Source organism: Lithobates pipiens, unplaced genomic scaffold, assembly GCF_037356315.1.
Source record: "Lithobates pipiens isolate NorthernLeopardFrog02 unplaced genomic scaffold, aLitPip1_a1.2 Scaffold_13, whole genome shotgun sequence".
NCBI lineage: Eukaryota > Metazoa > Chordata > Amphibia > Anura > Ranidae > Lithobates > Lithobates pipiens.
In genome coordinates this window covers 367084593-367108617 of record NW_027507718.1, presented here as the reverse complement: position 1 = coordinate 367108617, position 24025 = coordinate 367084593, and the positions used below count along the sequence as shown (strand labels likewise).

The following is a 24025-nucleotide window of genomic DNA, read 5'->3' as shown; positions in this document are numbered from 1 at the left end:
CCCTCATCACTTTCAATATGTGTGGTTGTGTTTACAGTCGATGCCCCAAATAATGATCTACATACTCTTATTTTGGAGTTAAATATACTGTAGGTCAAGATTTTAAAGGTATGACTAGTTCCACTGCCATTAATCTTTAAATATGTTCTGTACAATGTATCATAATGTATCAATGTTATTAGAAAAAAAAAAAATATGTCCAGAATTAAGAGTTTAGTATCATGGACAGAAGCCCAATGTGTTGGGGTTACTTCCATAAAATAGCACAAAGTGCTTTAGATTGAATCATTTACAGGTACCATTGCTTTTTTCGTTTAAAATTTATTTTCTTACTTAATATACACAGTCAGACCCTTATGGTCCAGGATATCCTAATAAAATATGATTTCATTTGTTTTTATGTTTACACTATTACTATAGTGATGATAGTAGAATAAAGTATAAAGTAAATTTAAAATCTGTAGAGTCTTAGAGTAGTTTATAGTAAACAGGAGAAGACAGAAATATGAACACTGCTGACTTCATCTTAAGTGCCAGTTTACACTTGTATGATGCGAACCGGTGCAATTGCAATGCAAATTTTTTTCTGTTTGTGAATGTGAGTTTGCATTGCGTTTTTTGGTTACTAAAAGCATGATTGTAATGCAAATGGAATGCATTTACCATTTTGATTAGGATCGGATGCGATTTGTTCTCAAGCCAATCAAAAGGCATGCAAAAAATGGGTGTTAACTTCCTGTGCACTTCCTGTTATTTGTGGGGAGAGTACTGTTGGTGAGGAGTGTGGTTTGTGTCGTGTGGCGTGGCATTGTTTGCAGGATGTTTAATTATATGCCCTTGGTCTGGCAGCAGTTGTTACTGCTACTGCTGCAGTCCTGATTGAGAAGGACAAAGCCAGAAGGAGGAGGAGGAAGAGTCCAATGAGAAGCCATAGATATTGGGTCCATCCAATAATTTCAAATAGGGAAGAGAGAGGCCAGTTCGGGATCCTCTATAATGATCTCCGCCAACACGAAGAGATGCTCTTCAGCTATTCTTGGATGTCAGTGAATAGGATAGTATGTGAGAGGGTGTCTCTCTTTCTCCCCCTCATCCTCCCTACTTGTACCCCCCTTCCTTCTCCTCATTCATCTCTTCTTCCCTTTCATCATCATCTTCCTTTCCTCTATCTCTCTCCCCCCTTATCTCTCTTCTCCTCTCTCTTGCACTCTCTGTTACATTTCCTCCTCTCTATCCACCTTTATTTCCACTACTCTCATTCTCAAGGTCCTCCCTGGACAAGATAATTCATCCATGTTAAAGGGGATAAGGGCCTCCTCCCTACACCCCTCCTGACCCCTCCTGACCTGGTGGACCCCTGAACTTTTTTTTTCTTCCATGGGTGTCTGAACTTATCCCAAGATATCATCTGTCCCCCCACGTGAATAACTAACATAAGGTTACTCAATGACAAAAAAAGCAAAATAGTCAAATAAAAACACATAACTCCACAACAGAGTTTGTTCTCAAACACCCCCCCCCCTCCCCCACCACTACCACCGCCATCACCAAAAAAAAAACCTACAGTGTAAATCCATTGTCCAGCTCATTTTCTCAGCTCTTTGCACTATGTCTCAGAGAACAAAGCTTTACATTTGAGATTAAAAAGCTGAAAAACTGCCAAGTCAAACTGGAGGAAAGAAGCAGAGCAAACTAAGAGGTCAACTTATTGTAAAGCCCATTTTCTTCTTGTTAATGTGGTTACTGAGGACTAACATTAGATCAGCGAAAGAACAAAATGTTAGCACTGTATAAGGTTTCTGCAGCACACCGCATGGATTGACCACTGGGATTGATCTTTATCTTTATAAAGTTACTTGAGCTCAGTGATCTATGAAGCATCAAAATGAGTCAGGCAGTGAGTATTGGCAAAGCTAGAACACTGGTTCCTGATGTTCACAAATTTGTTTTACCCCTATAAACACAAGGAATTCTTATGTTTTATGGATCAGTTTCTAGGTTGTAAGCTGTTTCAAAAAAGAAAGCATTCAACTTAGTATACGGTAAACCTGTTTCATTAATAGGCATAGTCATCTATTTAGGGCCACTAGGGATAAGGAGGTAGGAGGAATTGCATATTCCACAGGGAAACCCAGCTAGACATTCTATCTGTCCTGTAGATCTCCAGTTCATTGACTGCATGTTCCAGAATCTCTCCTGAAGGATTGTCTTTAGGAAGTCAGTATGCAGAGCATTAATGATCTGCGTCAGTGTAGTAAAAACAGCTAGTCAGAGTTTTAATTTTTGCCGGATTAGAGTAGACAAAACAAAGACAATGAAAAGATGATTTCTGAATTGTTATTACCAGATCCTTCACTAGGCACTTAGCTTTTTCTCTTTTTATGAATATACTTGAAACTGTCAATATGCAGTGCAACTCTCTATAATCTCTTTAGTTTTAATCATGCACTAGTGCTCTATACTGCACTTAGGTAATCATAAACAAAAGCTCACTGAGCAGTTCAGTAACACGTAACACTAAAATCTCTGCCTTATTAAAAGTAAATGGTGTTTCCTACACTATGCAGATGGCTGAGATCCAAGCCAAGAACTGAGTGCACTATTACTAATCAAACTAAGAAAAATTTAAAGCAAGTGTAATCACTGCACAAATGATTATGAACAAATAATCACAGAGCACAATAAATTATGTTTGTTATGTAAGATTGGGTTTTAAGTAATCAGGAAAAAAAAATGCGTACATATTATGGACAACACTATCCAAAGTAATGACAGAATGAGAAGCAATACATTTCTCTGCCTGATACAATTTGGGACATAGCGCCATCTGCTGTAAAAGGAAAGAATCATTCTTCTTACATTAAAAGTGTAGGAAGACTACTAATAAACAGGAAAGATGTTTTAAATTAGTTACCTATATTTTATGAAATTGCAAAAAAAAAAATATATATATTATAAAATATGAAAATACTATGATACGATATTATTCTTAGTAAGTCCCTTAAAAACAAAAACACATGTCAACATTAAGATTGCTCTTTTAAGTAGCCAAAATCAGCTAGCAAATGAAGTAGAAAAGTTATACTTTATTTTCATCAGATTTTGATTTAATCAGTGCAGTGAAACAAGTAGTGTAACCTTACTAGACTTTATTTTCAGAGTAAATTTAAACAATGTTAGAGCAAAGCTTTCAAAAGATTATAACACAATGGGGGTTATTTACTAAAGGAAAATCCACTTTGCACTGCAAGTGCACTTGGAAGTAAAGTCGCTGTAGATCCGAGGGGGACATGCAAGGAAAATAAAAAACAGCATTTTAGCTTGCACATGATTGGAGGATGAAATCAGCAGAGCTTCCACTCGTTTCAGATCTACCCCTTAGATTTAGAGCGACTGCACTTCCAAGTGCACTTTCAGTGCAAAGTGGATTTGCCTTTTGTAAATAACCCCCAATGGGGGTTAATTATGAAAGGCAAATCCACTTTGCACTACAAGTGTACTGCAAGTGCACTTGAAAGTGCACTTGGAGGTGCGGTCGCTGTAGATCTGAAGGGGACATGCAAGGACAATAAAAAAACAGCAGTTTATCTTGCCCTTGATTGGATGATAAAATCAGCAGCGCTTCCCTTCATTTCAGATCTACCCCTCAGATTTACAGTGACTGCACTTCCAAGTGCACTTTCAAGTGCACTTGCAGTGCACTTGTAGTGCAAAGTGGATTTGTCTTTCCCAAATAACTCCCAATGTTGTCAGAGGCAGAGATTACATTTTTAGTTGCCTTTATACCTTTCACTGAGTTATCCAGTACTTCAGTTTTCATTGTCAATTACTTTTATATAACTTCAGAAGCATGAGATTATCCCAACCATTCAATGTTTCAGCTCAGATTTGAACTGCCTGATTAGTAACAATAATGGCCAAAATTGAGTACTCTGGACCAGTACTGGAAATATGCAGTAAAGTAACAATGCACTAATGATTGTTGCCTGTGTAGTGCATGCACCAAAGCAATACTGCTACAACTTTATTTTTCATCCCATTTGGTCAATATCTAAGCAATTATACAGTCTGGATTTCGTTTTTTATTATTATTAGTTGCGACCTTTTGGGAACCCCCTTTGCACTGGATAACCACCAGAACTGTTTTTATTTCATTGTATGTATGTGTGGTTTTTGTGTCACCAATTCTTTTGGACGGTATTGATATATATCCAAATGGATGTTATTCTGTACCATTTTTAACCAAATGTTTCATTAAATTTTGCTTGGAGTATGCTGCTTGGTCATATTTTTGCATACTTTTACAGTCTGTACTATACAGCTGTTTTTCTCTTCTTTCATTTCACAAACCAGCCCATGCACTCTTGAGTTTTAGAGAATTAACCTCTTGCCTAACCATAAATGGAGTGACAAAGGTAGGCTTTATCTCCCAGTTGCCGCACATATGCATCCACAGCGGCCTGGGGTTGTGTGATGGGAGCATGCTCACTGCATGTTTCCATCACACTGACCAGGCTGTTCCACTGACTCCTGCCCATGTGACCTCCGTGGGAGCCAATCCCAGCATTCACATGGAAAGGAAGGCAAAGTGTGCCGAAGTGGAAGCGGCCCTTTGAATGTGCTTTAATGCTTATTGTAATCCTTTTATTTCAATATATTCTTCTCTCCGATTAAAAGAAAAACCTGTGCAGACATAAATATGCAATCTGCCATTCCTAGGTTGCATTTTGTGCTCATCCCTTCACTTCTGGAACAAGCCTGCAGGCTACAATAAAAAAATAAAAAAAATAATAAAAAAATAAAAATAAATGTGATCTAGGCTACCTAAGCTGGCAGCTGGAAACATCAAGTTTTTATTTATAGCAAGAAGCAGGTACTTTTTATTCATAAGAATAATGAGATTGTATAATGCTGACAAGTGCCCTATCGATTAATGTACACCACAGGTTTTAATGATAGGTTGTTTTCAGGCACATAATAATCAAATCTGTTCAGTGGTCTGTAACATACAGATACAGGAGGAATTATGAGCTAAATAAAAATAAAATAAAATAAAATGAAAAAGTCAGTTGAGACACTATCTCTGGGACGTAAGTAAATATATGAGACCCAGCAAACCCTCAAGACTATAGTTCCATATAAGTAAAAAAAAAAAAGAAAAAAGAAAGCTGATCAGGATTAAAACATTCTCAATACTCTAAATTAAGGGAGTGATTTAGAACAATAGTTCTCCAGGGCCGCTAAGAGCCTGGAACTTAAGGATTAGACTACCAAGCTTAAACAGTGAAGTCTGTAAATCTTCAGCTATTACCAGCCTCTAGGGACATATTTTCAGCCTGCTTTTCTAAAGTATATTGCTGATGTTTGTAACCAATATTTCTGTGTGATTGATCTGGTCCCTATTCAGTGCAAACATTTAAACCATTCATCTTTTGATAAATCTAATCAGCCGCTGCTCAGTATAAATACACACTACAGTGTCAAACAAATAATTGGTCAAGGCCATAGCACACAATACCTTCATAATACCTTACAGATTAGTTCTGTTGTATTGTTTGTTCTGCTCTGCAGATATTACTGGTAACAAAGAACTAAAAAGTCTGTAATGTAAGGGAATGATTTGCTAACGGTTTGCATTGTGGTTAGTTTACACATCATGGTACTTACACCTTCTTTATACGAGCCTTATATCATAAATAACTGTAAGCTTTGAGATCAGGACTTTATTTCTACTTTAAACTATGCAATAAATGTAGTAATAATAATGAAAATAACAACGCGTGATATTAGGTCATCAACATTAGAAAGGGAAATCAATCACTGAGATGTCTCTGAGCTACAACAAACGTCAATAAACACTCTCAGTAGAGTCATTTTGTGAAGCTAAAGTTTTTATCGGGGATAGATTTTTTGGCCAACAGCTCCCCAAAGCTAAAATATTTCAGTGAAATAACATTTTGCACTTTTAAATGAAACAAAAGCAAACAGCATTTGTTAAAAAATTAGATAGGCAAGGCACTATATATTTGAAATCTAAATTTCATAGTCAGCTGGCACTCATGTATGCTAAGAAAAGTCAGCGCTAGAGATGTGAAGAAGGCAGCTTGCAAAATAGATCAATGTACTAACAGAACCAATAAATTTACAGTGTGCAGCGCCAGAGTAGTGAAGAAGACAACGGGGTTGGATTAGCTGTATCCCAGAATGCACATAGGTGCTTGAAAATATTGTATACAAAGATCCAGTATACAGGAAATACATGGAATAGGTCTTCAACGAACGATAAAATGCAGTAGAGACTAAATGCAGTAAGACTGAAAAACTGAGGCAGAAAATGAATTGTGGCCGAATTTAAAAAGTCTTTCAATGGCAAGCATTCCTTCCAGATACCAAAACAGTGGTTGAAAGGTGTCCTCTCCTGGTGAGGAGTGTCACATTATCTGGTCAGTGGCAACCTTTTGTCAATTCATCAGATATGTATGTTTTGCCGCTTTCTTACGCAGCTTAGTAGCTGGTGAGTGGGCAACAGTGTTGGTGTGTTTGGCACACTTGGTGACATGTTTTATGTTGGTGAAGGATTATAATTGACCACAGTGGCTACTGAATTACTGAATGGAATTGTCACTTCCAATGAGGACATTATCTTTTCCATTAATTGGACTATTTCATTTGAATTTATTAATAATATAGTAGCAAGAAGAGCCAGCAAAACTGTAATCCTTGAAGTGTAATTTATTGGTACATCGGAGTGACAATAAAACAATAAACTGATGCGTTTCAACAATAGCCTTAGTCGTAGCTGGATTAATAATATACACATATTTATGAAACTTTTATTTATTTTTTGCACTTTATGATTTGTACTTAATTTTCTTTGATGCTGCTCACACTTTCCTGTGTACACCTTCAATAACAGTGGTATACGCCTCTATGTAAGACTACAGTGGTTCTGGAGGTGTTTTCTGCATATATGAACGTGTAGTCCAGTGTTCTGATTATTATTGAACACAGGCAGTCATAAAAGAAATACACATATCAGGAATTCAGAACTTAGGAAGAATACAATGTTGTTGGCTGAATATTCCAACTGGCCAATATCCTCTTTTATGGTGATGGTGATGCAAAAGTCTATCCAAAGTTGTTACTGGTACCCAACGAAAGCTGGGATTGTCATGCTTCCAAGAATCCAATAACGATGCTTTTCAATTTTATGAATACACTTATATTTTTATACCTATCCAGATTTCAGCCACAATTAAGTTTAAATGAATTAAAAAAATAAAAAATAAAATAAACTGTTGATTTGTAAATAGAGTGTAAACTGTCAACCTGAAAGGAAAGCAGACACCCAAATTGTTTTTTTTTTTTTTTTTTAGACATCACTAAAATTCTGGGTAACCAAATAATGAAACCAAAATCAAACAGAAGATTTAAAGTACTTGCCTTGGATACTTAGACCACAGTTTTTGGGATTCCATGGTGGCCAGTCAAGTAAACATAAACCTAGGAATCTGGTTATATGACTTCTAATATAGAGGATGATCAACCAGTCTATAGTTTGATCTTTCCAATCAGCAGAGATCAAATGACAAATTGCCTAGATATTTTGGCTATATGACCATTTTTATAGTTTAAATCCCTCTATAGTATGCCTGTAGGCTCTATAACCCATAACTATGCTCATTATTACTGCCCTTGTATATTCTGCATCCACCATCCAAATGCCAATATTGTATCCTTTATCACTTCCTGCCCCTAAACTCACTTTTCTTTATGTGGGCATGATATCTGTTTTACTGTTTTTTACTCTGATACCAGGGCTAGTCAATCAGCTTTAGTAAAAAGCAAAAGGGGTGCCACAAGGCAATTGGGCCAGAGAGCAAATGTATTAAAGTGTGTCTAAACACAAAGCACAAAATGTTAATACATTGCAGCTACCTTCCTTCTTAGCTGTGATGGTTTTCTTTTTCATACTTTTTTCTTCTTTATTTTCAACTCATGGTCTTGCCAGGAACCCACAGCCTATCCTAAGGTGAGAACGTTATTGTTTCTAGGAAGAGCAGCATTTTCACATTAGGAAGGATCTGTGGACTATATAATACCCCCTCCATAATGTGGGGAGGGGGGGTGTTTTGTAGTCAACAGAGATAGAGAGCAATATTCACTGATAACAGTCCAGAGGCAGAAAAAGCACAGAAATTATCACCTCAAAAGAAGTCTGGCTATATGACCAGCTCTTTTTCACACTTATCGAACAGATATAATAAAATGCTTTCAATGGTATGTTTAACAGACGAGAAGGGAGTAAATAAAATACATTTATTGCCAGGGTTTACATATACTTTAATCCAGCTCTGACAGCACAGCAAGCAAAATAAACAATTTAAACAGAATTATTGTATTACACAGAAGGAACTTTTTTTTTAACATTTGAAGACAACACGTTAATGTATCTATGGTTACAAGTTTATACATGTCCCAAGAGTTTACTATTAGAACAGTTTGCAACTGCCAACAATAATTTTATTCCTATTGATTGATGGTGTTCATAAAGATTGATAAAATCTGAAAACAAATGTCATTGTCTCTGTCATTCTCCTTGGAAATGTCTTAGTACAGATATTTGTATGAGTGATTAATCGTCTGTGTTTGTCATTTCACATGCCTTGTAACCTAGTAACATAGCGTTGCAGATAGAAAAACAAAAAAAGGTGCATCTAGTTTTAGCTTTTGAGTCGTATTACTGCTGATCCACCAGGCCTCCAACTATGCAAAGGTCAAAGGGCAAAAAGGACAGATATGCAGTTCCAAATGCATTGATAGCGATCCGCATAGAGAATGAAATGACCCCTCGTCACCCCCCACAGCCCAGTGCTCCAGTGAGCCTTGGAGGTCAGAGCAGAGAGCAAGAGACAGATGGTCACAGCTGTCTGCTCAGAGCGGAGGGAAGAACTGAGCAATCAGCAGTGGTTTATCACTCAATTCTCAGTGCAGAGGCTGCGTGGGACAGGTGCAGCATTGAATTGATGCTGAATCCACCTAAGTGAGGATACATTTTTTTTTTCATAGTCCATACTTCTCCTTTAAGGTTAGGTTCAAATTACTGCATGTTAAATATACACGCAAAATCACGTGTGTTCTGGACACACTGAGAAGCATGCCACTCTTTAACTGATGTGTGGGGGTGCCAATCAGGGCCGCTGATAGTGGGGGACCACCGGCCCTCTTGTAGGGGGCCTGAGTACAAGGGGGTCCAAAAAAGGAGGGGGATTAGTGACAGATGACAATTGTGTCTCTTCCTCCAGCAGATGAAAGCTGGTCTCTGTGTGTTTGTACAGCTCCAGATGGCTCAAGCTACATAAATGAACCACTCATTCACACTGTACAGACCACAGCACCTATGTGAATGAGCCCCAAGATCTTATCCACAAAGAGCTTTATTTATTAACTCTGTTTTATCTTTTAGATTTAGCAGGAATTCTGTGAGTTATGTTGTATTTGTGTCTACCAATAATGATTTTTATTGTATTTGTATCGAAATATAGCTTTATCATTTTCTTTGGGGGCCCTATCAGGTAGTCTGTATGGGGCCCCACAGTTTGTATCAGCAGCCCTGAAGCCAATTCATTTTTAATGGCAACCACATGCATTGGCAAATGGGGGTCAGAGATTTTTTTCTCTGCATTTCTCATGGATAGGGCAGTCCATTAAAATGAACGGGCTGCATACAACATGCAGCACAGTTGTGAACCAAGGGACATTTTGCTAAGTCTCATTAAGTTGCTACATAAAGCTCGGTGTGCTGATTGGTCTGGGAATATTTCATGCAAAGAATTGGCATGCCTAGTGACTGCTGCACACAGCCTTAACATTCATCAATTCAGCACATTTTTTTATGTTAAGATTTAATAGACTAGCAGCAAAACTTAACATATATAAAAATGCACCAGCAGCATTGTTTAAAATAGACAACTTCATGTTTAAATTTCCCAGATGTACACTGTGTCATGAGGACTGTGGGTGTCTAAAAGGTTGCGTGTCTGGGGGTATTGGAAGGATGTGCACCCTATGGGTGTCTGGAAGGTGTTGGAAGATTGTGTGCCTGTAGGCATTTGCAAGGTTGTGTACCCTATGGGTGTCTGGAAGGTTCCATGCCTGCAGGTTTGGGGAAAGATGTGTTGGGATAATATAGAGTTCAAATATATGAAGAGACACTGGAGAGGGGATGCCATGTAGGCTGTAGGATTCCCCATGATTTTTTAGAGGTAGCTTGTTGATATGTTAACAATGCAAGGGGAACAAGATCTAGTAGCAACAAAGAGAGAAGAAACATTTGCAGCATGGTGGCATGGGGTTTAGGGGTTTGCAGCATGGTGGCATGGGGTTTAGGGGTTTGAGGCATGGTGACATTGGGTTTAGGGGTTTGCAGCATGGTGGCATGGGGTTTAGGGGTTTGCATCATGGTGGCATGGGGTTTAGGGGTTTGCAGCATGGTGGCATGGGGTTTAGGGGTTTGAGGCATGGGGGTGTGGGGCTTAGTGGTTAAAACAAGTGGTGAGTGGATGACATAAATTAAACTTTACCTCATCTCAAATGCCCTTTGAAAAGAAATCTATTGCAGATCCTTTTTCAGAAGGCACAGCTGGTGTAAATGTGCCCTAGGAGAGGAAAAGTGAGCAATGATCATGCATTCTATTTCTGTTAAGCCCCAATGCACTGTTATTGTCTCCATTGAACGCCAATTCACATTTAGTGTTAGCATAGACGTGTCTGCATACATTTTCAGCAGAATCTCAGTTCTGAAGGGCTTTTTTTTGTATGCGAAATCTTTTCAACCCTTTCTTTCCTCCTGTGCATTTCTATTGGCAAGTGAGACAAGTCATCAAAATGATGGGCCTAAAGCAATGTGTGTGGGGGGCAAGATAGGCATAAGCTCTGGCACTACCTGAGCAGAATAGCCTAGGCTTTATACCTGCAAAATTTTATTTTTAAAGTAAATCTTCGATAAGAGAACAATAGAATGGCCTTTGATGACCTTCTGAAAATGTTAGTTGCCTAGCTTTTACGCTTACCAGCACTTTTTAGTCACTGACCCAGAAAAAGTATACAGAAAAGGTGAGAGAAGGGTCAGAAGGGATGAAAGCCCTATTGCGGTTTTCTTTTTCTAGGTTAGTGACTTAAAGCGAACGTTCAGTCATTTTTTTCAATGTTCCATCTATTAAATTCTGCCTTTGTTGTTTTAACTTTGGATGGTAAAACCTTTTTTTTCTGCCAGTAAAAACCTTATACAGCCCACTTCCTGTTTCTTCTCTGGTCATTAGTCTAGGCTTATAACATCATGCCCAGCTCTCTCTGTCTCTCTCTGTCTCTCTCTCTTGTGAGAGTTTGTCAGGAAGGGAGGGGGGATGAGTCATAAAAGGGCCCATGGAGGCTGCAGAGCTGGAGTTGTGCCTCTGTGTGTCTGTGTAAATCCAGGAAGTGAACAGGCAGCAGCGTCAGCTGCCCACAGTTAAAATGGCTGCAGCCAGACTCAGTGGAGGGAGATTTCTGCAGCATATTTAGCAAGTACAGAATCACAGTATATAGAAAATATTATGCAAAGTGGTTGAAGGGAAGCTTCAGAATGGCAAAGATGTTTTTATTACAAATTATGTGAGAAGACTGCAGTTCCTCTTTAAGGTCTTGAACCCAGAGCGTCGACATGACAGCCAAGGAACAAGTAACTGCATAATAAGAAATCAGCAGTAACAGTCACTATGTCTTTCTTTGGATACATTTCCTATAAGCAGTGAGTCCTCCTTCAAACCGCTTTGTATAATAATCTCATAATGCTGTATAACTAGCAATTATGCTGCTAAGGAACTGCTGTGATTTTATATTTTCTATTAATGGTTTCATGAAAATTCCAGTCTAAAATACTAAATCATCTGATGCAATTTTTAATTTTTTGGGGCACAATAATTCTTGTCACTAAGTATGATCTAATGAATGTGCACAATCCCATATCAAATCCCAGCATTCCAGAAATGCCCAAATTCAGCAGTGGTTAGAGATTACAACAATCCTTATGTGCACCACCACTGACCTTGCCACAAAGAATCCCTAGATGTACTTAGCTGCTGTAGTCTCCATATATTAAATGCCATTTTTTTTAACCTACCTATTGAGGACAACCTTTGGCAATTCCTATCCCTTCATTGTATTTAGAAAATATATATATTTTTTTTATTTCAAGACAACGGTTCATCATCTGATTACAGGTTTAAACATAGCAAATGGCTGCCATGATCCTATTCATATTGATTGATTGTGTTTATAAAAATTGATAAAATCTGAGAACAAATGTCATTGTCTCCATCATTCCCCTTGGTATTGTCGGAGTGCAGATATTTGTATGATTGATTAACTGTCTGTATTTGTCATTTCACACTCCTTGTAACATAGCAACAAAGAGTTGAAAAAGAACCGAAGCTGATCAAGTTCAACCTAATCTAATTTTGATATCGTTCTAATACTGCTTATTCAAATGGCTGCATGCTTTGTAAATAAACTCAAGAAATTAAGCACTGTATTTTTATTTTTTTTTATATTGAGGAGGAAGTTAGGTATTGATTGGAAATATGTATTTTAATTGTTTTCTATTTTAATTATACCTTATTACATTATTTCTCATTTCACATATGTACAAATTGAGAATAATAATCTTAAAGAAGAACTCCAGCAGACACTACTTGCATTAAAAGTTCATTATAACTTAGAAATTGTTAATCCTTTTAATGTTGCAATGGTGTATTTTTATGATGTATCTGACCAATACTCAGTTATGCTCCTGTGATGGGACAGTGCTTTTCCTCAACATGCCAAATACTCAGAATATGTCTGAACTAGGAAAAGACTTAGCTCCTACTTCTCATTGAGAAGGGAAAAAAACCTGATTAGGCTGCATGGAAACTTCACAATAAGCTGATACATTTGTGTGCATTATAACTAGCCCTTCCAATGTCCAAATTACCAATTATCTGGGGAGGCTCCTAATTGGTTTAAACCTCATCTCATCAGTCGTTTTCTATGGGGAGTATTTAAAAAGCAGTGCAGTCAGTCAATATGATGTAGTGAAGGAGAGATGGGCATAAAATAAGAAATGTATATTCTGGATATGGTGTCAGTCAATTAAATGTTTAAAACTGAAAATATCAAAGTGAAATTAGCATGTTAAGCTGTTATGCTGCATTCACACCTTTCCATGCACATTTTCATGCACTCGATAACACTCATCAACACATCGAAAATGGAAAACCCAACATCAACATATCATACCGATGTAATCTAGTCCCATTAAGAACAATAGCTAACTTTAGAGTGATGGCTCAGAACAATATAAATACTGCTATCATCAAACATGGGATCCAAATAATATAATATATCTAGAACCCCTAATACCCCCACCCCCACATACAAATCCTCATGCACTACTTAGAACTACTTGGATCGCTACAGCAATCAAATGTGTTTAATTTGTTAGCAGATTTCTGTTTTCTTAGGCTTTTAGTGAACAGTTGTCAAGACTATGCACATGAAAATAGTTACATATTCTGAACAAGCAAAAACAGCTCTTTGAAAGAAGAAAAAAGACTCACTCACTTCTGCAGCTGTAGGCATTTTGGAGAAATTCATCTCCAAAATGCCCAATAAAGACACAGAAAACATACAAGCAGAAAACAATGTTCTTGTAGGCTGTTAGGAACTAACTGAAACCCATCTTTGGAGTCTTTTGATCTTGTGACATTTTTGTGTGCTATTTATACTGCTGATGTATTTGCTCGCACCTAGGACTAAAGCTGTATACATTGACATACATTGCATGTGAACACACAAAGGCAGCCCTGAAGCTGAGTCCAGCATGCAAGCCCTGCCATTGCTCCTCCTGTAATGTGTTACTGCAGCCAGGTCTAGGAGGATGAGGAATGGTGATAGGAATATTGGGACATGCAGTCTCAAAAAAGCTGATCACAGTACCTGCTCAGTATGTGCTTCCCAACCAGATATTTGGGAAAGTGCTGCTCAGTGATCCTAAAAACACCTGTTTGTGAGCAAGGCCCCATCAGGGGAGTACAGCCCATACACTTGCAAGGGGCCCCAGCATCTGGACGGGCCCGGCTGACTGGCAGGGATGTAAGAAGGCAGGGTTGGATGCAGAGGATCTCTGTGGATGCTCCTTTATGTGTGTGAGTTGGCAGGCTGCTGCTCAGTCATGAGCTGACATCGGGCACTTTGCTGCCACCTCTGACCATTTCCTGCATGTGGAAACAAGAGCTGGGACTAGGCGCACCTTACATGTAAGGGCTGTTGTGCGAGGGGGGGCTGTGTGTGTGACTGTGTACATGCCTGCTTGTGTACATGTCTCTGTGTGTGTACATGTCTCTGTGTGTGCGCATGCCTGTGTGTGTACATGCCTGTGTGTGTACATGTCTCTGTGTGTGTACATGTTTCTGTGTGTATACATGCCTGTGTGTATATATGTCTGTTTGTGTACATGCGTATGTGTGTACATGCGTATGTGTGCAATGTCTTCTGTGTGTATACATGGCTGTGTCTGTGTACATGCATGTCATATATACACATGTATAAAGAGAGCGTACGGGTGTGAGGGGGGATGAGATCATACAGGTGTGAGGGGGGCTAAGAGAGTAGAGGTGTGAGGGGGGCTGAGAGAATACGGATGTGAGGAGGGCTGAGAGAATACAGGTGTGAGGGGGGCAGATGTGAGGGGGATTTAGAGAGTACAGGTGTGAGGGGGTTTACAGGCACTGAGGGGCACTGAGAGAGTACAGGTGTGAGGGGGCTGAGAGCGAACAGGTGTGAGGGAGGCTGAGAGAGTACAGGTGCGAGGGAGGCTGAGAGAGTACAGGTGTGAGAGGGGCTGAGAGAGTACAGGTGTGAGAGGGGCTGAGAGAGTACAGGTGTGAGGGGGGCTGAGAGAGTACAGGTGTGAGAGGGGCTGAGAGAGTACAGGTGTGAGGGGGGCTGAGAGAGTACAGGTGTGGGGGGGCTGAGAGTGTACAGGTGTAAGGGGGCTGAGAGCATACAGGGGTGAGGGGGCTGAGAGTTTACAGGGGTGAGGGGGGCTGAGAGCTTACAGGGGTGAGGGGGCTGAGAGCATACAGCTGTGAGGGGGGCTGAGAGCTTACAGGGGTGAGGGGGCTAAGAGCGTACAGCTGTGAGGGGGACTGAGAGCATACAGCTGTGAGGGGGGCTGAGAGCGTATAGGTGTGAGGGGGCTGAGAGTGTACAGGTGTGGGGGGGGGCTGAGGCACTGAAGGACTTGGTGGGATGGCTAGTTGGCAGATTTGGTGGTACGACCGGTGGTCAGGCTGGGGGGGGGGGGGGGGGTCAGGCCGAAATCTGTATAAGGGGCCCCACAATTTCTGGTGCATGCTCTGTTTGTGAGTACTTTAATTAAAGAAAATTATTTTCAGGGGATTGTTTTATTGGTGAGGACTACTTAAAGAATAAATTACATTATATTAACCACTTCCCGACCAGCGCACGATGATGTACGTCGACAGCATGGCACAGGCAGGCATATTGGCGTACATGTACGTCCAATATTCGTTGCCGCCGTGCCATCGGGAGCGCGCCGCCGGCGGCGCGCTTCCGCGCTGGTCGGGACCCCCGTGAGTCCGGTCGCGGGACCCGCGGACTCGATCGCCGCGGGCATCCCCGCGATCATCTCACGGAGCGGCCGAATGGAGGAAATGCTGTATAAACAACATTTTCCCATTCTGCCTAGCAACTAGTGACGCTGATCTCTGCTCCATGTGATTGGAGCAGAGATCAGTGTACACTAAATTAAAGCCCAACCCCCCCACAGTTAGTAACACACCCCTAGGAACACTTAACCCCTACACTGCCACCCACTGGTTAACCCTTTCACTGCCAGTGTCATTTACACAGGAATCACTGCATTTATATAGCAGTGATTACTGTATAAATGACAATGGTCCCAAAAATGTGTCAAAAATGTCCGATGGGTCCCCGACAATGTCGCAGTCACAATAAAAATCGCAGATCGCCGCCATTACTAGTAAAAAAAATAAAAATAAATAAATTATTAATAAAAATGCTATAAAACTATCCCTATTTTGTAAACGCTATAACTTTTGCGCAAACCAATCAATAATCGCTTATTGCGATTTTTTTTACCAAAAATATGTAGAAGAATACGTATCGGCCTAAATTGAGGGAAAAAAATGTTTTTTTATATATTTTTGGGGAATATTTATTATAACAAAAAGTAAAAAATAATGAGTTTTTTTCAAAATTGTCGCTCTATTTTTGTTTATAGCGCAAAAAATAAAAACCGCAGGGGTGATCAAATACCACCAAAAGAAAGCTCTATTTGTGGGAAAAAAAGGACGTCAATTTTGTTTGGGAGCCACGTCGCACGACCGCGCAATTGTCAGTTAAAGCGACGCAGTGCCGAATCGCAAAAAGTGGTCTGGTCTTTGACCAGCAAATTGGTCCGGTCTGAAAGTGGTTAAATGCAGCTAGAAAGCTCAGCTATGGCTATTAGGACCTATTACTGCTTGCTATGAGTTTGTAAAAATGTAGTGTTCATAGCCTTGGCATCTGTACACTTTATATATAAAGTACTTCCAGCGTGCAAAGCCCTAATTTTACTTTGGACTAATGTGAAAAAAAAAAAAAGTATACTTATATTAGTATACAATGTTGCCATTGTTATTATGATTCACATACAGGAGCAGAATTCTAAAAGCTAAAAGTTTTCTCATTTCCATTCATTTTTTTTTAATATTTGGTGCGAATGAGAATAAGACACATAAAGATTTAACAATTTATTTATTTATTTTATATATTCTTTCGTGTCGGTTACAGGGGGAAGGGTTTTTACTCACTCCTACTTTCAGTGCCAATACTGTTAGTAGTTTAGATCTAGATCAGGCCCTTGCCTATCATTTAAAGCTTGCATTAGACCAGTTACTCAGATTTTCCCAGCGCAATAATAAAATAGCTGGATGGTGCCACACAAGCTGAAGAGCTGTGCAAAGTATCTACAGATCTTAGCAGCTGTGTTATACTCATATGACAGAATGGGAATATGTAAGGAACTTTAAGTTTTTTTTTCTTTGATACTGTTCTCTAACTGACCTTCACTTCAGTTGGTATCTATGACAGCTGTCATCGCAGAAACTAAGCTTACATGGCACCTTGACACTTAGGAAGAACTCATTTGTTTTCATAGAAGAGCACACATTTTATAAATTCACATAATATATATATATATATATATATATATATATATATATATATATATATATATATATATATATATATTTTTTTTTTTTTTTTTTTATAGAACTGCCATGTGAGAAACAACCTGTTATTGCTAACCACTTTTTTTTTTTTTTTTACAAAATGCTAGTTGCCTGGTTGTCATCCTGAGCCTCTAAATGTAATGCTTTCTGTTACTAACCTGAAGCAGGAATGCAAATAATAATTTCTGTCTTTCCTGAACTGCATACTTCCGATAGGTCAATTACTCAATGATACAAAAGTGTTGAAGTCCATGGGCCCCAATAACCTGATAGCTAGCATTTTCAGAGGAAGGTAAGCAGTAGTAGTTACATTGCTTTTTTTAATAGATATTTATATAGTGCCAACAATTTAAACAACCCATATTGCACATTCAAATCAGTCCCTGCATTCAAGAAGCTTGCAATCTAAGGGGTGGATTTAAAGCGGGAGTCCACCGGGACTCCGCGTTTTTTTTTTTTTTAAAAGCCAGCAGCTACAAATACTGCAGCTGCTGACTTTTAAAATAGTGACACTTACCTGTCCAGCGCGCCCGCGATGTCGGCACCCGAAGCCGATCTGTAGATCGTATCTCGGGTGCTGCCGCCGCCATCTTGGGTATGGGAATCAGGAAATGGAGCCTTTCGGCTTCATTTCCCGGTTCCCTACTGCGCATGCGCGAGCCGCGCTGCGAAAAAAGGACGGTCCCCACTGCCTCTGGGATCTGTGTGTTTTCCCAGCAGGCAGCGGGGCACTTGCGGGAAGGGGAGGGCACTTGCGGAAAGGGGCGTAATATACGCCCCTTTCCGCAGAGAGCTATCCCGGAAGTGGGTACAGATACCTGTACTGTACAGGTATCTGCACCCCCTCCCCCCTGAAAGGTGCCAATTGTGGCGCCGGAGGGGGGGGGGGGGTTCCGATGAGCGGAGGTCCACTTTAAGGTGGACCTCCGCTTTAATATACTCTGCACTTTGGAAGTGTAGTTGAGCTTAGTAAATGAGGGAAAGCTCTGTTGACTTTTATTACAAAATCATGCGCAAGCAAATTTTTTTGGGGTTTTTTGTTGTATGTTATTGGGCATTCTTTGTAAAGTGAAGCTTTATCTCATTTACTAATATCTGGAGCAGTTGCACTTCCAACGTGCTGTCTTTTGCTAATAATTATACCCCTAAGGTCCCTATTTCATACACATACAAGCACAGAGAAAGCATGCAAGCTCCAAGCAGACAGCGTCCTGACCGGGATTTGAGCCAAGAACGCTAGTGCTGCAAGACAGGTGTAATAACTACTAAGCTGCGTATTTCGGGACACGTTTGCTTAAAATGTAGGTAAAAGGACATGATAAAAACACACATTCTGGGTTGTACTTGCAATAATATATTCATCAATAAAACACAATTTGAATATGTATGAATTTGGATTTTAAAGAGGAGGCCCACCTAAAAAATAAAATATTAAAAGCCAGCAGCTACAAATACTGCAGCTGCTGACTTTTAATAAATGAACGCTTACCTGTCCCAGGGTCCAGCGATGTTGGCAGCCGGAGCCGATCAATCGCTCCGCTCTGGGCAGCTGCCGCCGCCATTCTTGGTGAGGGAATCAGGAAATCCTGGAACTTGTGTGTTTCCCAGGAGACAGCAGGGGGGAGGGGCGTGACTCCCGTGGGAGTCTATTCCTGGAAGTGGGTGCAAATACAGGTCCCGGCACCCCCCCCCCCCCCGGAAAGGTGCCAAATGTCACACGGGGGGGTTCCAAAAATCGGACGTTCTATTTTTGTGTGAACCTCCGCTTTAAGCATAAATAAGGGTATATATTGATAGAATTTTCCTTTGAAGTTGTCCCAAAGATAAACACCAACCTAAGAAGCTGCTGGTTGAAGTGGTCACTCTTGTATCTCTCCCGGTCATATGCTAGACTGTAGATTCACAGCAATCCATAAAAGTAGTACACACCTTAAATATCATATACGTCTGGTGCAATTCAAGACGTTCCCCCTTAAACACATCTTATTTCTAATAGATTTGAAACATCACAGTTGCACATACAAAAGGCTACAAATGTTGCAGAGAAAGACAATTGTATTTCTATGTCTAGCATTGCTATCAATGTGCATGCACATAAATGCTAGGCTGAGCTAAAATGACACTGTTATAACTTAGCATTCATCAGCTGCAACTTTGTAACACCAATAAACCATGCTTATCAATATGCAATAGTTCCTGGTTTTAATTTGGACAGAACAGATTCATAGTTCATGTTCAAATGAAGAGATATCACTGCCTTGTCTTAGAAGCTGAAGGAATAACAACTGAAAATGAAAAATGAAAGTTGACAGCAAGGAAGCAGATTATCCAGGCACTGTCAGAAACATGATATGTAGATCCAATCAGGATTCTCAATTATTATTATGCGTATTTCTGTCTACTGCACCACAAATAAGTACGGGGGCTGCTCTGTTTTAGAGATCCCCCTGTCAAACAGTCTCAGCTTCTAAACTTTTTTTTTTTTTTTTTTTTATGAGAACATGACACGTATTGGTTGATTGGGTAATAGAGTATTTTCATTCTTGGTAAAGAGAACCTGTCTTCAGTTCAAACAACTATGTTTATGGGGAAAATGGGAAACTTTGAGTGAATGGAAGTTTACCAACAATGGAAATGACCCCATTTAGCAGTAGGCTAAAATATTTATTGACCAGTACCATAAGCTGTTTGATTCAATTACTGTAACTATAAGAAGTGTGCTAGTGGAGTTTGTAAATATAAGGCGTAATATGTAAATATCTCAGAATACATTTACAAAGCATGTGATATTCCAGTCCTGGCTATGTGTTAATGCATAGGCATAGCTACAAATGTATTACAATTAAATTACTGAACAAGCCGCCAATAGCTTCTTAAAGTGTGATTATCATGCAAACCCAGTGTAGGCAGCCATTCTACAAAATGTAGAAGAATGCAGCAAAAGAATTGTATTTGTTAAAAAAAAAAGAACTATTACAAATCTTTTTTTTACACTTATCTATGTGGATGCAGCATCGGTCCTATGCTGCATCTGTCCCCCTCGGCTCTCAGACTGAGAACGGAGCAATTAAACACTGTTGATTGCTCAGTTTTCAGAGTGACTGTCAGTCGCCGGCTCTATGCTCTGCCCCCCCCCCTCCACGCTCACTGGTGCACTGGGCTGCGAAGTGGGTGGGAGCGGCCAGCTCAGGCTCTCAGGGGCTCTCTGGGAGGCTGAGCTGGTCCACGAATGTGGGTGGAACCCGAGCATATGGTGGCAATCTTTTCAGAGTCTGGATCGGCTCTGTGACATCAGCCAACAATGGGTTTGAGCCCGCTGTCTGTTAGGTCACAGGTGTGCAGAATGATCTGCACTACTGTGAATCACAGGAGAACTAAAGCCAAAACAAGCTTTGGCTGTACTTCTCCTTTAAGCAGTAAGGTCCTAATGTATTTATAGACTAAATATTGCCTTGTCCAGCAATCAAAATCTCCAAATAAAAGTTTTGTTAGTGATATCTAAAGTGAAATGCAAGCACTTAGAAGTGTCTGCAGAAATCTATCCTCTTGATTTAATATCAGTAATCTATAATCTATACATTGGTGTGTGCCCAGGGTATGCTGAGTGTGCCTGGGCAGACCCTAATCACCCCCAGTGTGGCTCATATTCTCCCTGTTTAGACCCCTGATATTTCACCACAAAGAAAAAGGTCCTATTTTTTTTTTCTAAATAAAATTGTAAAAAAATAATAAAATATAAAATAATAAAAATGAAAACTACTGACACCATCCACTGCCCTACTGACACCAATCTCTGCCCTTATGACACCATCTATTGCTCTACTGACACCGTCCACTGTTCTACTGACACCGTCAGTATATAAACACATGCACACACACACGCATATGTATTTGAGCTTTGGGGGTGCACACACTAATGCAATAGGCTGCGCACACCTATGAATCTATATCTATAAACAGGTAAGAGAACTTGGGTCACAGCCCCAACCTGGCTCAGAGCACATTGCACATTACACATCCAGGACTCCTATGGTCACTAAATGATATCGACATGGATGATCAGGTACCTCAAGGCACCCAAAACTCAATTCTGCTTTTTCAGATTTAATGTAGGATCATTTTAATACCTTATAAAATAACATATTAGCTTAAATTCACACAATCCCATAATCATTTAAAAGCAAGCAATATACACGCACAGTTCCTCTACACAACCACCTTGTACTAAACACCAAACACTTTGAGATAGTCATTTTTTTTTATTATTTGCAAGTCTTCACAACAAGCTTTTTCAGCTAACACAAGACAAACCTTTTGATAAGAGTTGGATCAAAGATAAGGTGATGGTGTGGTCCATAGCAACGGATCCAACTAAGTTCCTAAATCCTAACCAACACTGAAAATGACAGATGGTTCGGGTTGCTACAGGCACCTTCATTTTCCTCCATAGTCAGCCCAGACTTTTAACAAGTGCAAGCTCATCACAAGCTACTCTGATAGAAGTTTCCCAGGGCAACAGTCTCATCACATACAAAGAGAAGCCTTGCAGATTGCGTTACCTGAGCATTGCTATAGGGAGTATTACCTATTGAGCATTGCTTTAGGAAGCATTACCTATTGAGCAATGCTTTAGGAAGCATTACCTATTGAGCAATGCTTTAGGAAGCATTACCTATTGAGCAATGCTTTAGGAAGCATTACCTATTGAGCATTGCTTTAAGAAGCATTACCTATTGAGCAATGCTTTAGGAAGCATTACCTATTGAGGAATGCTTTAGGAAGCATTACCTATTGAGGAATGCTTTAGGAAGTATTACCTATTGAGCAATGCTTTAGGAAGTATTACCTATTGAGCAATGATTTAGGAAACATCACCTATTGAGCAATGCTTTAGGAAGCATTACCTATTGAGCAATGCTTTAGGAAGCATTACCTATTGAGCAATGCTTTAGGAAGTATTACCTATTGAGCAATGCTTTAGGAAGCATTACCTATTGAGCAATGCTTTAGGAAGTATTACCTATTGAGCTTACTCAGATTACAAAGAGAAGATTGAAAGACTAGGCAGCATCTCTGTCCAGAAGGGCCAAGCAATCAAGTTCCATGAGGCTTACCTGATCTGCTCCATCGGTGGATTTCATGAGCTGCTTCTCCTTATATAACGACCAAAGACCAATATTGGGCAGGAAAATTAAAGCCACTGTAAAGAGCAAAACCATCTGAAAGAACCTTTTCTGCTTTCTCTTCATGGCAGTAGAAAAGTGTGTCAATGGTCGTTGAACTTGAATAATCCACAAAGATTTTCCCAGAAAATGGGGAGCAGCTACTTTGTACCCTCAAACTTTAGCAGTTGGGTGAACCAGGGGAAGCTTTTTTTTTTTTGTACATTTGAGATCCACAATCATTTAGGTGACATCCCTTGCAAATGAAATAATAAAAATATTTCCTTTATAACAAACAGACACATGTATAAAAAGCCAATCAGATCTCAGCTTTTTAATGGGACAACCAGGTGCAGAGTGTCAAAGTATTGTATGGTGCAGGTGAAAGAGCGAGAGAGAGAGTTTACAATACATTCTAAAGTTTCATTGCTTTGGCCAAACAGCCAAGAAGAAGATCCTAAGCAGGTAGATAAGCAAAGAGTTGTCCTAGACAGGACTCTCTACTTTTAATAGTTCCCAACAGATCCTTGTGCTCATCAGTGCAGGACACAACCAGCCGACAATAGCACACACTGCCATGCCCTGATCGATCTCCAAGAATATCTTCAGATCGTCATGCCTCAGTGATGTGATCAGAGGACAATGAGAGAAGACACAATGGAATCCTCTTCTCCCAGTACACAGAGGCAGATGTGTGGAGGAGAACTCCAGTCCCTACTGGTGGAAAACACGTGGATGAGCTGTATACCGGTGCTTACAATCCCTCCCAGTCCCACTCTGCTCTATAAACAAGCTGGGAGCTGGAGGGGAGGAGGAGGAGGGCTGATGATGATGAGGAGGATGATGAGGAGGAGGAGGAGGTGGTGCAGGGAGGATCGAGGCGATGCTGTCACACTGCACCGTCCATATAACCAGCGAGCAGCACACAAATCATCTCCTTGCAGACCAAGCCTTTGACAGTGTCAGAAGGAAGCCCCCGATCATCAGACGTGGGGCAGGAGAGGCGACAACTTCCAGGCTGACTTGTGTCCCCCCAACTTTTCAAGTGATCTCAGCGGTGGGATATGACATATTGGAGGCTGCCGATCACTTGCTCGGCGCTGTGTGCGAGCAGCAGGCTCACTCCACTCGTGTCCGTATTGCTGATGCTGCTGCTGCTGATGCTGACACGGAGGCTGATGTAGGAGTGGAGGAAGGGGGAGGTGGGGAGATGAACACTGGGACTAAACAGGCAGCTGGCTCTGGTCCTCAGCTCAGAGGATGCTGCTCCTCCTGTCTCCGAGGGTATTAACATGCTGCTGCCATGTGGCTCTCCAACAAAAAAAAAAAAAATAGAAAAACCAGGAGGCTGCACCTTGTCATCCTTTTATTCCATGTCTGGGCTTCGTCGCCGTACGCTCACGTCAATACTACAGTAGTCAGCGCAGGGAGTTCGCTCCACGACGCTAGTGAAGCTGCGACTTGATCGTTTGTAGCGCGTTTTTGCTAAATGCGTTTTTTTTTTAGAAGAAGAAGAAGCCTGGATTT

At 40.2% G+C, this 24025-nt stretch overlaps 1 protein-coding gene across 1 annotated transcript in view; it reads right to left on the bottom strand.

The window, feature by feature from the left end:
• GALNTL6 (polypeptide N-acetylgalactosaminyltransferase like 6) overlaps positions 1 to 23781 on the bottom strand; it is a 1867045-nt gene extending 1843264 nt beyond the window's left edge. The window contains exon 1 of the mRNA XM_077477209.1: positions 22451 to 23781. Coding sequence (XP_077333335.1) covers positions 22451 to 22585 — 135 coding nt within the window. The 5' untranslated portion in view covers positions 22586 to 23781. The remainder of the gene's footprint in view (positions 1 to 22450) is intronic.
• Positions 23782 to 24025: the final 244 nt, after the last annotated feature.